Here is a 12,440-nt window from a genome sequence, read left to right as displayed (position 1 = left end):
AATATGTTGTGCGTCTGAAAAATTGCCAAGAATTCTGTATATTCCCTTCGGTTTACATAACCATACGCTTCATAACATATTTAAATAAACTACTGACATGTATATATATAAAAACATGGAACAAAGCATGCAATAAGAGCATACTCACAACTAACGGCATATATGAAATGTATCTTAGATATAAAAATATAAAATATATATAAATATATACCCTTGTGGAACAATATTGTTTAAGGTACTTGTTCAAAAAACATCCCCATAATACTTCCTTCGAAGATCACAACTAATCCTGTATACCAATATCTCAAAACTCAAAGGGGCAGCTCTAATCCATCTCTGATAATAGAGACATAACCCCCAGTTGAGTATGCATAATTGTATACCAGAAAAAATATATATATGTGGGGTCAAAGGCTAGTCTTAAAGTGCCATTCTATCTATCTAAAACGTACCCTTGCTATAGGATATGAAGTATGGTATAAAGCAATAAAATAAAAAATGAAAATGAAAAATGAAATATAAAAAACTTATATACAACATAAGTATCAATAACTGTGATTACCTATTACCCATCATAGACATATGTAGTATGGGAAATATAAACCCTACTACAAAGTTAGATGAACTATGTGGTAAATCCAGCATATAAAATTAAACAGCAACTTCCAAGGAGACAAGATGCCCCTAGCATTAAATGCTTATGCATCCGGCTCCAAAAGGGCTGTAAATGATGAAATAGCTTGGATAAACAGACCACAAATTAAGAGGAAATGGTGTCCAATTTTACTATCATATCTTTCTGAGGTAGTTTGAAACTATAGGATTCTAGAGTGCAGTAACAAGCTTCATTTACGTTCAATCAGCACCGGTTTTATAGAGATGAAGCCATTCAGCCCTGGTGAAATGTGTGCCGCTAATTTCAATATCCAATGTAACTCGGCTCTAGCCAATCTTTGTTCAATACTGCCTCTTCTTAAGGTTGGAGTGATGATATCCAAAACCCTGAATGTGAAATAGTGAGAGGGACACTCTTTAATATGCCTGGCCAAAGCATTAGTATCTTCCTGTTTGCGTATCTCATATAAGTGGTCATAGATACGGTCCCTTAACCTTCTCTTGGTTAAACCCACATAAAATGCTGTACAAAAAGAACAGGTGGCCAAATATATCACATTTTTGGTATTACAATCAGCATAATAGCTGGGTTTGAAGACAAAATTCATACTAGGATGTTGGTAAATCTGTATATTGCTTATACTCTTGCACCTTGGACAATGTAAACAAGGATATGTTCCTTTTCTGACTAAGTCCCCTAATACTAAACTAGTGGATTTTCCTGTATTCGTGACCTGCCGGTCATTACATAATTGCCTCTTAAGATTGTTACTATTCCTGTAGCAAAATGTTGGTGTAGGGCCTACAATATTGCTAATTTCTTTATTTACTGAAAGGACATTCCAGTGCTTCCTAACCACACTTCTTACGTTCTCTACTTCATTGGTAAATTTAGTCACATAGCTAAGCCTTTTCCCATGAACATTGGGGCCAACAGTGGCTTCCATTCTGCGTCCTTTCTTGGTATAGAATGCTAAACTAGCATCATGTTCTAAATCTCCAAAGATTTCATTTCTTACCCTTCTAACCATAGTCATATCATATCCCCTGTCTCTAAACAAAGTTTCCATGTTGTTAACTTCATTCAAAAGATCATCTTTATTTTGACAGAGTCTAGATACTCTGATGAATTGACTAGTGACTATGCCACGAAAGGTATAGGCTGGGTGCATGCTATCTGGTGCTAATAATGCATTTTTCCATACAGCTTTTCTATAAATCCTGGTCACAACCTCACCCTCTTTTGTCAACCTAAGTGTGACATCAAGGAAGTTAACTTCATTACTTGAAATCTCTACTGTAAACCTCAAGAAATCTGTTGTGGTTTGTAGATAGCCAAGAAAATGACGAAAACTATCAGCCGTACCTTCCCAAAATATAAGAATATCATCTACAAACCTTCTGTAGTATCTTATATGTCTGGAGGATTCGTGGGTAAACAAAAACAACTTTTCCCACCAGTAGACCACCAAGTTAGCATAGCTATTGGCGCAGGGGGTGCCCATGGCAACACCCCATGCCTGTAGGTAATAGTCATTTTCAAAAATGAACACATTGTTGTTAAGCACTATATCAAGGAGCTGAGTTATCAGTATTATTCTATCATTTGTAAACTGTGTTTCTTTATGTAAAAGCTCTCTGATATACTGTATCCCTGTATCTTTAGGGATTGAAGTAAAGAGTTTCTCCACATCCATGGTTATAAGGAGATACTCTGTGTCCTTCATTTCTAAATGTAGGCCCTTAAGGCTATCTATAAGTTGGTAAGTGTCACTAAGAATAGTGTGACAATTACTCACTACTGGATGTAAGAGGCTTTCCAAGAAGATCGATATATGGTAACCCACCCCTCACCCGCTACAATGGGCCTCATAGGAACAGGCCAAATCTCTTTATGGATCTTGGGGAGTCCCTTAACTATAGGAATGACAGGATCAGATACTAACAAATATTCATACATTTCAACACTAATTTGTCTACATAGTAATAGATCATATACATTTTCTTGAACTGTTAATATAATGGAGGAGACCTGCTGTGCAGTAATATGCTTATAGGTGTTTTGATCAGACAATAACAGCCTCATACTATTCACATAATCATCCACATCCATCAGAACTACACCCCCCCCCTTTATCAGCAGGTTTCACAATCAAATTATCATCACTTCTCAGTTTAGCCAAGGCTTGAAATTCATCCTTATTGAGATTGCAGAACCTTCCTTTTATGTTTTTACATGCTAAAGAAAACAGTGTATAAAAATCTCTTTCGCATAGATCTAAAAAACATTGCACCATTATGCTTAGCAACTAGCCTGGAGGTGTGGCTATCCTTAATGAATATGGACACACCCCTGCCTTTGGTGTTCCGGTCCAGGTTACATGGCCGAAAAGTGTGGTATGAGTTATAGCCTGGTAGTGCAGGGGTGCTCTGTGGAGCCTTGAACCAGGTCTCAGTCACTGCACAGATATCGATGTTCTCCATTTTAAGGAGAGCCTCGAGTGAGTGCATTTTGAGATTTAGACTTATAGCATTGAGTAGCATCACCCTCAGTTTTTGCTTGCCTGTTCCTGTTACGGTGGTGAATTTGTCATTTGAACCGTGCCAAAAAAAGGCACTATAGGGGTGGCAAGAACCTTAGCCAGTATCCAGAATCCCAGGGGTGACAGGTGCAGGCCATCTCTGGCAAAGCATCGTGGTCTGTCGACCATGTCATCCCAGGCAGACAGATACTGGATCCCTTTAGAATGGCACCAGAAGCTTAGCCAATTGTTGAAGTCAATCATTTTGTCCTTGTACTGCAGCATCATTCTGGGTGATGGCAGAATGCTACTCAGGGCTAGGGTCATACCTGCCTGGGCTACAAGATCGGAGAGCTCTTCCATGTCTCTTTTCATGTAGTTCAGGGAGGTACATCTCAGGTCGTTCACACCATCATGGACAATGACAGAGTCATATTTGTACTTGTTGTGGAGTGACCTGAGTGCGTGGGTTATGTGGCGGATCCTGGCACCCGACAGGCAGCTGACAGTAACCTTCTCCTTGTTTAGCCTGGTGAGTGGGACATCAGTGTGCCTGACTATAGAGTCACCTATGACTAGTGTGTTGGGTACGATGTTTTGCCTTATTGGCTGTGGTTAAGTGGCACACTGAGTCTGCGGGTTATGTGCCATTTGGGTTGTGTTGGGGGGTGGAGGTTGCTTGCATTTCTGCTTTGGAGGTCTCTGTTGCTTGAGCAGATTATTATTGAGAGCCTCCGCAAATGTTTTTGTGTTTCTATATGTGGATTTTTGTGGTGTAGATTTAGTGAGACTATGTGATGAGTGTGGTGTGGTGCAAGTGTTTACCTTCTCCTCTTGACTGTCAAGTTCATTCTTGATTGGAGAGAGCTTTACCTCCAATTTGGCTAGATAAGTGCATCTCTCACAGGTTGTAGTGTTGGGTGGTAGGAGGAGAGGGTTGTCTGTGTACATGAGGCAATTTCTTCATTGCCCCAAGATGCCCAAATTCATCAGATAGACAGGAGAGAACACTGGGAGCTGACCCTTGGACATGCCGGAATAAAAAACTATTTTCCTCTAGATAAGTGAGGAAAGTGAGTACAAGAGCTGTTTTTCTCTAAGCAAGTGAGGAAAGTAAGTACCAAAACTGTTTTCCTCTAGGTAATGAGGAAGGTTGAGTGCTGTAGTAATTAGTAGGTTATTTAGTGCTTACAAGTTCTGAACAAGTGCTGATCACGAATAAACAAATTCAGGTGCTAAAATTAAGAATCTGTATCTGGACTAAACTAGTTACAGGAAAGGGGGGAAACAAGTGCAAGTGTGGGCTTTTAAATCAGAAAGTTGAGAGAGATGGAAAAACTGCCCAAACAGCCAATAACTACAATTTCTGGGCCAGAACCACTCATTATGTGGTAGATAGGTTACCTAGTGCTTACCACTCCCACTGATAAGCTAGAAGGCTTCCTTCCAACACAGAAAGCTTGGGGGGCACAGAAGCTTACATACCATCCTGGATACAGCAAATCTGAATCTGGACTACACTAGTTACAGCAAAGGTACTTGTATCTATATATATATATATATATATATATATATATATATATATATATATATATATATATATACATACACACAGAAAAGTAGCTAAACCAGCAGTGAAAACAATTCAAATGCAGTGCATGCTAGCATACTTGAGTATGTAGCAATTTTAGACCAAACAGTTTAAAAAATGCAGTTAAATTAAAAATGACTAAAAACAAGTGCAGAAAGAATCTATTAGGTAGAATGAGGTAAAGAGATGGGACTGGGGGAGTGTCCCAGATCAAATCTACAGTGGGGGCAGGCAACTGCAAAAGCCTCCAACACAGAAATAGGGAGGGTGGGTATGGGAAAACCAACACCTTCAGCAGAGATCTGAAAAACTATTTAGTGAAGCAAAAATAACAGTGCACAACTCTGAAGTCAGCCAGCAATGATATAAAATTAGTCAAACAACAATTACCGGTACACAACTCTGAAGTGCCAGAAAAATATACTCAGCTCTGTATATCTCCAGATAGTTTGCAGAACACTCTGTCAGGACACAGGAAGGCTCCAGCAATGATATGCAGACTTTTTTACTAAGAGGGTCTAATTTTATGCAAGTAATCCCTGAGATGGTCAGATAACACACAGGATGTAAAACCAGTTATACCAACTTAAGACACAGAGAAATAGGGGGAAGGGGGCAAAACACCTTCAGCAGAGATCTGAAAAACTATACAGTGAAGCAAAAATAACAGTGCACAACTCTGAAGTCAGCCAGCAATGATATAAAATTAGTCAAACAACAATTACCAGTACACAACTCTGAAGTGCCAGAAATATATACTCAGCTCTGTATATCTCCAGATAGTTTGAAGAGTACTCTGTCAGGACACAGGAAGGCTCCAGCAATGATATGCATCTTGAGTCTTTGACTGAAGATACAGACTTTGATGATAGGGAAAGGTCCTCACGGTCACCCTCTGTTGAGGTGTCCTTTGGTGACATCCTCGAGATCCTTAGACAGAGGGGTGACTAGAAGTCCTCTAATCCTTCATCAGAGGAATCCGTATTCCTGTAGGCCTTTCATGCCTGGCCCCCTACCTCCTGAGTTACCCTGCCGGCCGATGAGCTTGTCCAGCATGCATGGAAGGCTTCTGACACCCTGCAAGCTATACCATGGAGGCCTGACAAGATCTTATCTCCCCCAGCTGAGCATCCCCATTGGTCAAAAGATCTTCCAGTAGATGCCATGGTGGTGGCGGCTGCAACCAAGAAAGACTTGGCAGAAGAGAGCCAGACTGTCCATCCGCCCAACAAGGAGTCCCAGGCGATAGACTCTGGAAGCGTGTGTTTGCTTCATCGACCTTCGCCGTAAGGTCCTTGAACTATTTGACACACTTTACAAGGCTCCAGAGGGATCTTATCAACCAACTCTCTAAAACCTTGGCAGGAGCTGTTTCTGATAATGTCCGTGACAACGTAGCTTCTCAGACAGCGACCCTAGAGTCCATATACAATTCTTCAATGCGTCTTATGTCACACGCAACAGAAGGAGCAGCTAGAGCAGCAGGCACAGGTATAGTCACGAGACGACATGCCTGGATGTGCCGTTGTGACTTTGCGGACTCCTTTAAGGCTTCCTTCATGAACGCCCCCATCGAGGCTGCTTCTTTGTTTGGCCCTAAAGTTAAAGATACGCTGGCTAGGTGCCAACAAGATGGCAAGACGCTATCTGCCAATGGTGTCAGACATTCCACTCAACGATTCTACTCCAGAAATCAGAGGAGCGGGAAGATGTGGCACAGGAAATCACAGGGGTGTTTCCATGATGCACGTGCCGAGTTCTCCCCTAGAGGCAGAGGGGGGAAACTCCAATGGAAGACACCCCTTTTGGGGCAGAGGAGATCCGCGAAACCTGGGTTCTAGAGATTCTTTCTCTGGCCAACCCTATCAATGCTACTGAAGCGTTAACCAGCTACTCACCTCTGGAAGCAGTTAGGGTCGTTTTTCCTTGTACCCCACTGCCTGGCGAAACATAACCACCGACACTTGGGTACAGCGGATAATATCCAGAGGCTATCGCATCCCCTTTCATCTCTGTCCAACCTCATCCAGAGACTTAACCGACGTTCCACCCAGTCAAAGGGAAGCAGCAGCACACGAAATCCAAAAACTGCTACAAAAGAGAGTCATCCAAATGGTCCCCCCAGACCAGATAGGATCCGGTTTTTACTCAGTGTTCTTTTTGGTGCCAAAAAAGACAGAGAACTGGAGACCAATTCTGGATTTCAGCACACTAAACAAATTTGTAAAAACAGAGAAAGTCCGGATGGTCACAGTTCAGTCTGTCTTTCCTCTTCTGGAAGACGATTGGATGCGCTCTGTCGATCTTCAAGATGCGTATTTCCATATAAAAATGGACAAGTGCTCAAGAAGATACCTCCACTTCTGCATAGGAGCCAGTCACTACCAATTTTGAGCACTGCCCTTTGGTCTCTCTTCAACTCCCAGAGTGTTCAAATGCATGACAGTGGTCATCGCTCACCTGCGACTTCAAGGATTCCAGGTGTTTCCATATCTAGACGACTGGCTCCTCACCGCCCCCACCAAGCGCCTACTGGAAGAAGCCCTAGACTACACTCTCCTCACAGCACAATGCCTGAGAATCACTGTAAACTGGGAGAAGTCCAACACGAACCCAGCACAATCTGTGGAATTCATTGGGGTACTGTTGGACGTGAGGAATTGCACAGCATCTCTTCCAGATCACAGACTTCAAAGAATAAGACATCAGGTTCAGCTACTGCTCTGTCACCACAAATCTTCCGCTTGATCCATACTCCAACTGTTGGGGTCAATGGCAGCATCGATCACCATTGTTCCTCTGGCCATATTCTACATGAGACTTCTCCAGTGGTTGCTCCTCACTCAGTGGTACTCTCTGCAACACCCTTTGTCTTTTCAGTTAAGTGTAACTCAGAGATGCAAGCAAGATTTGCTCTGGTGTACGTCTCAAAACCCCCAACAATGGTCTCGCCCCTTCAGCCCCCAGCAACTGAAAGCCATAGTGACCACAGACACCTCCCTGATGGGTTGGAGGGGGCTATTTCAAGGAAACTCGGTCCAAGGCACCTGGTCGGAGACAGGGGCTCTTTTGCATATCAATGCCCTGGAACTGAGGGCAGTGCTACTAGTGTTGCAAGCATTCCATTCCATCCTTCTGTCTGGGACTATTGCGATCCAATCAGACAACATGTCAGTGGTCTGGTACATCAACAAGTAAGGGGGCACCAGATCCTTATCCATTATGCCGAGAGGCCTTGAGAATATGGCAGTGGGCTTTCTAATTGCAACGCACATTCCCGGGAGCTTCAAGATGATAGCGGGCAAGTTGAGCAGGTGCATTCTACAACCTCACGAGTGGTCCCTCAATCCTGTGATAGCAGCAAAAATTTTCAACTGCTGGGGCCAGCCTTGCTGTAACCTATTGGCCCCCCAACCAACTACAAGCGCAGCAACTATTTTGCCCTGATCCCCTCTCGGGAACAGTCACTGAGAGTTGCTCTAGTCCATGCTTGGCCCTCGGGTCTACTTTATGCTTATCCTCTTCATCTCCCAATTTCTGAAGAAAGCACGGCAGTTGAAAAGCAAAGTGATCCTCATTGCTCCATATTGGCCTCGACAAGTCTGGTTCCCCTTCCTCTGGCCTCACCTGCTAGATTGACCATGGATCCTCAATCCATCCCCAATGTTGATCTCCCATCCGCAGGGTCTGACCCACCCCAATCTAACAACCCTGAAGCTGACAGCTTGGTTTCTCCACTTCCAGTGATTGCCAGGCAAGATAACCTCTCATCCCCGGTGCTTGATATTCTTATCACATCTCATAAATCGTCCACCAGACTAATCTATCTCAGTAAATGGAAAAGGTTTTCTTTATGGGCAATGAATAAACAATTAGACCCCTTGTCAGCCCCAGTTTTGGTGGTTCTGGATTTCTAATCACATCTTCTCTGGGGTGTGTGTCTCTACTGTTCGTGTTCATTTAGCTGCCAATTCAAATTTCCACATTGGTTTTCAGGATTCTTCACTCATCACATAGACTGTAAAACTTTCTTGAAGGGGGTTCTTCACCTAAAACCTCCCTTTAGAGAACCAGTACAACCTTGGGATTTGGCCTTGGTCCAACAAGCCCTAACCCCCTTTGAACCTGCGTCTTCATGTGATTTAAAGTACCTCTCTTGGAAAACTTTGTTTCTGGTTGCAGTCACATCAGCCAGACATTTGTCAGAACTTCAAGCCTTATGCATCAAACGTCCCTATATTATCTTCCATAAGGTTAGAGTATCACTGAGAACTAATTCTTCCTTTTTACCAAAAGTGGTGTCAGAGTGGTCCATCAACCAGTCTATTGACCTTCCAGTATTTTTTCCTAATCATTCTAACAAGGGAGAGTATTGCCTGCACTCCCTGGATGTTCATAGGCAAGTACAATTCTATCTGGACAGAACAAAATCTAACCGTAAATCAGACCAACTATTCCTGGCCTTTTCTGGACCAAGACTAGGTCATCCTATCTCAAAAGTTACATTGGCGTCATGGTTGAGAAATTGTGTTACCTTACCTGTATCTACAACAAGAATAATATCACCTTGCCTCGCAGAGCGAAAGCACATTCTACAAGGTCTATGGCAATTTCAGCAGCTTTCCATGTTAGGGCTTCCCTCAGTGATATTTGCTCAGCTGCGACTTGGGCCAAACCTCATACTTTTATCCTTCATTACAATTTGGATTTGGCCTCCAGAGGTAGAGCTTCTTTTGGTTCCATGGTGCTCAGGAATGTCCTTACATGAGGGCCACCCAGGGATACAGGTAGCTGGGGACTCTGTCCCATCAGTAAGGAATGAGTGAAGATTAACAACATCAGATAAAGAAGTTATGTCTTACCATAACGTTCCGTTTGTGTTGTTGTTCTTCGTTCATTCATTACTCCCCACCCTCCATCTCCCTTTGGAGGTTCCTGGTTGATCTCATTTACTCCTTTATGGTAGGTCTGTTATGACCAGAGGTAGCCTCTACCTTTGTCTATCAACTTGCAAACTAGATCTAAGGTAACAGGGAGCAAAGCATTCTGGGTAGGATTTTGGCTCGAGAGTTTTTGGCTGACGTGAGCTTGATATAAGGCCGGCTCGGTTCCCAGGATGGAACCGATAACCCATCAGTAATGAATGAACGAAGATCAACAACACAGATGGAATGTTATGGTAAGACATAACTTCTTTTTTTAAGAGACCCATTGCTCCAACTACTGTTGAAATTGTCTGGGTGTCTTTCTTCCACATCACCCTTGTTTCTGCCTGCAAATCCTTATAACTTTCTCTCTTTCTCTGTACGTAAAACACTGTAGTCACTAGGTGTAGCAATTTAACTGATCAATGCTACTTTTCTTTTCTTTTCTTGGACTGTATACTACAAGTGGTATGATTCGAGTGACTGTACTTGTGATGGCTATCAGAGTTAAGATTTTAAGATATTTAGCTGAATGATGAAATTTAGTGGTGGTCAGTGGAGTGGATCCAAGCACTAAAGCACCTTTTCGAAGTCTGTCTTTTAACAGTTTTTTTTAAGAGTGAAGTGAGTAGGGTTATTCAGGTATGTCTTCTAGGCAGAAACAGAGTTATTGGTTGTTTGACACTGTCAAACATCTTGGAGTTGGCAGGTTCGACTCCAATGGATTTTTGTGGTGCTTTATTGTCTAAAATTGCAATGATGATGGAGTGAAATTGCTTAGGTGCCTCTCTGGATCAGGCATTATTATTGAAAAGGAGTGCTAAGATAGGTTATTGTATAAAGCATGGTTTAGATTGTTTCTCTCTCGATCAACTGTCAAGAGTGCGAGCGTATGTATGCTTATAATATGTGTACATGTATGCACATATATTATGTGTATGTATGTGGGTGTGGGTGTGTATGGTCAATGTTGCAAGTTAAGAGCTTGGAAAGATTGGCTATCCACATTGATCTTTTACCTGTGTAGTCCTTTCTAATCAGTTAACATTCTAGAAGTGTGATTTCTGAATCCTTGACATGTTTTTAACCAAGTTTCAGTAGTGTATAAAATGTTGAGTAGATGGAAACTACTCTGGCCATAGAGCTATTATTTCTGTCTTTGAAGTTTAAATTGCTTAGTTTTTAGTAGCATTTGTTAGTCTATGTGATTTGGTAAGGACCTTGTATGATCTTGTTTTTAACAATGGGCACCTTGACAAGGTTATTTGTGCTCTTTAGCAAAAGTAAATGAACAAGTTATGTGTGTTACTTTAGGTGTAGGGTTATCTTGTGTTTGATTATGAGAATTGTATTTGTATGGCTTGTGTTATCTGTCTAAAAATGGTGGCATAAAACATAGAAGATTTTAAGGGAGATATGGATAGGTGGAGAAAGATGATAGGGTACTTGTTTTACCTGGTTTTGTATTTTTTTAACTGTAGTGGGCCATGCTGAAGTTTTGTTCTGTTTTAAGTGCTTAATACTAGTGTCCGTGTGAGGTGGCGTACTAGGAGTGAGTTATATTTATGTAAGGTTTCTTCATTAGCAAAGTTAATTAGAGAAGTTTAATGTCTACTTTTTTTGCTTCTTTTTGGCTCTCCAAAGCTGAAAATTGGTTGACATCTCTGTAGTAAGGGCTTTTTTGACTAAGATGTAATGCTGGCTATTATGTTTTTAATGGAGATATTTTTTTGTTTCTTATACCTGTCATGGGTAGGTTGTAATAATTGCTAAGTTAGGTAAGTTTCTGTTGGGTATATGTTACGATGCAGTTGAACTCGCCTAACTGGAAGCCGCACAATTAACATGTCTGCCAGGAAGTTGAAGTGGCTGTGTGTGATGTCAGGGATTGTAGGCTTCTATGTATTGAATTCAGGGATGGGCAGAACATGACCCAACACAGTGTCTCAGTATAGATGGTCTCTGCAGAGTAGGAAGCAGGATACCTGATCTCTTCAACTGAAAGCTTATGGCTGCTTGGCATTTTTCACAGGCTAAAGACTAAAAAAGGCAAATATCTTCAGATGTTTGTCCCTTTGTAAAGGCAGTATAAAACACTGAACCTTACTGCTACAATCACATCCTGTATTTGCTGTGTTTGTGAATATATTTCTTTTCTTTTTGATTAGATAGAAAGCCAGAGTACTTATTTTTATTATTTATTTATTTTTTATGTACAGGTAAAAAGTGCATAGTTACAAAGTTTTAAAATTAAATAATATACTATGTATTTTCTTCTTACTCATGTGTTTAAAGATTTTTCATACAGAGTTGCTGCATGTCTGCCTATTGATGATGCTTTAAGGCTACAGCTTTTAAAAATTGGCAGTGCCATCCAGCGATTAAGATGTGAATTGGATATTATGAATAAGGTAAGACTGCTCTGTTTGCAACATACATTTTCTAGTATATATTCTTATTTTATTCTTGCACTAAACTTGTTTAGCCTCTTTCACAAAACATGTTGCAGCTTTCTGCAGTTCACTGTTAGCTTTATTTTTAAATACTGTTACATTTAGTGGCATGTTATCTATTTTAATTCATTACCTAGGTCCAATTTTTTTGTCATTTTGAAAATAGAAATTTTCATAGATGGGTTGGTAATCCATTTTAATGAGGAAGTATATTTTTTTAGTTTAAAATAGTAAAATGTTTTTAAATTATCAAGAGAATTGAATTCTTGTGTTGTGCTGTTTTGTAGATTGTACAGAGAACAGTGTAAAATAATGGAGAGCTAATTTTGTGTTT

At 41.1% G+C, this 12,440-nt stretch overlaps 1 protein-coding gene across 2 annotated transcripts in view; it reads left to right on the top strand.

Moving 5' to 3' along the window:
• Positions 1-12,440, top strand: part of CRBN (cereblon) — a 945,847-nt gene that overhangs the window by 805,170 nt on the left and 128,237 nt on the right. For both annotated transcript variants that reach the window (XM_044082066.1, XM_044082065.1), the window contains one exon: positions 11,949-12,064. In XM_044082066.1, coding sequence (XP_043938001.1) covers positions 11,949-12,064 — 116 coding nt within the window. The remainder of the gene's footprint in view (positions 1-11,948; positions 12,065-12,440) is intronic.

This window comes from Protopterus annectens, chromosome 8.part1 (assembly GCF_019279795.1).
Source record: "Protopterus annectens isolate FY-2018-M chromosome 8.part1, PAN1.0, whole genome shotgun sequence".
Taxonomy (NCBI): Eukaryota; Metazoa; Chordata; order Ceratodontiformes; family Protopteridae; genus Protopterus; species Protopterus annectens.
The sequence above is the reverse complement of the archived record's forward strand: the minus strand, read 5'-3'. Positions and strand labels throughout refer to the sequence as shown.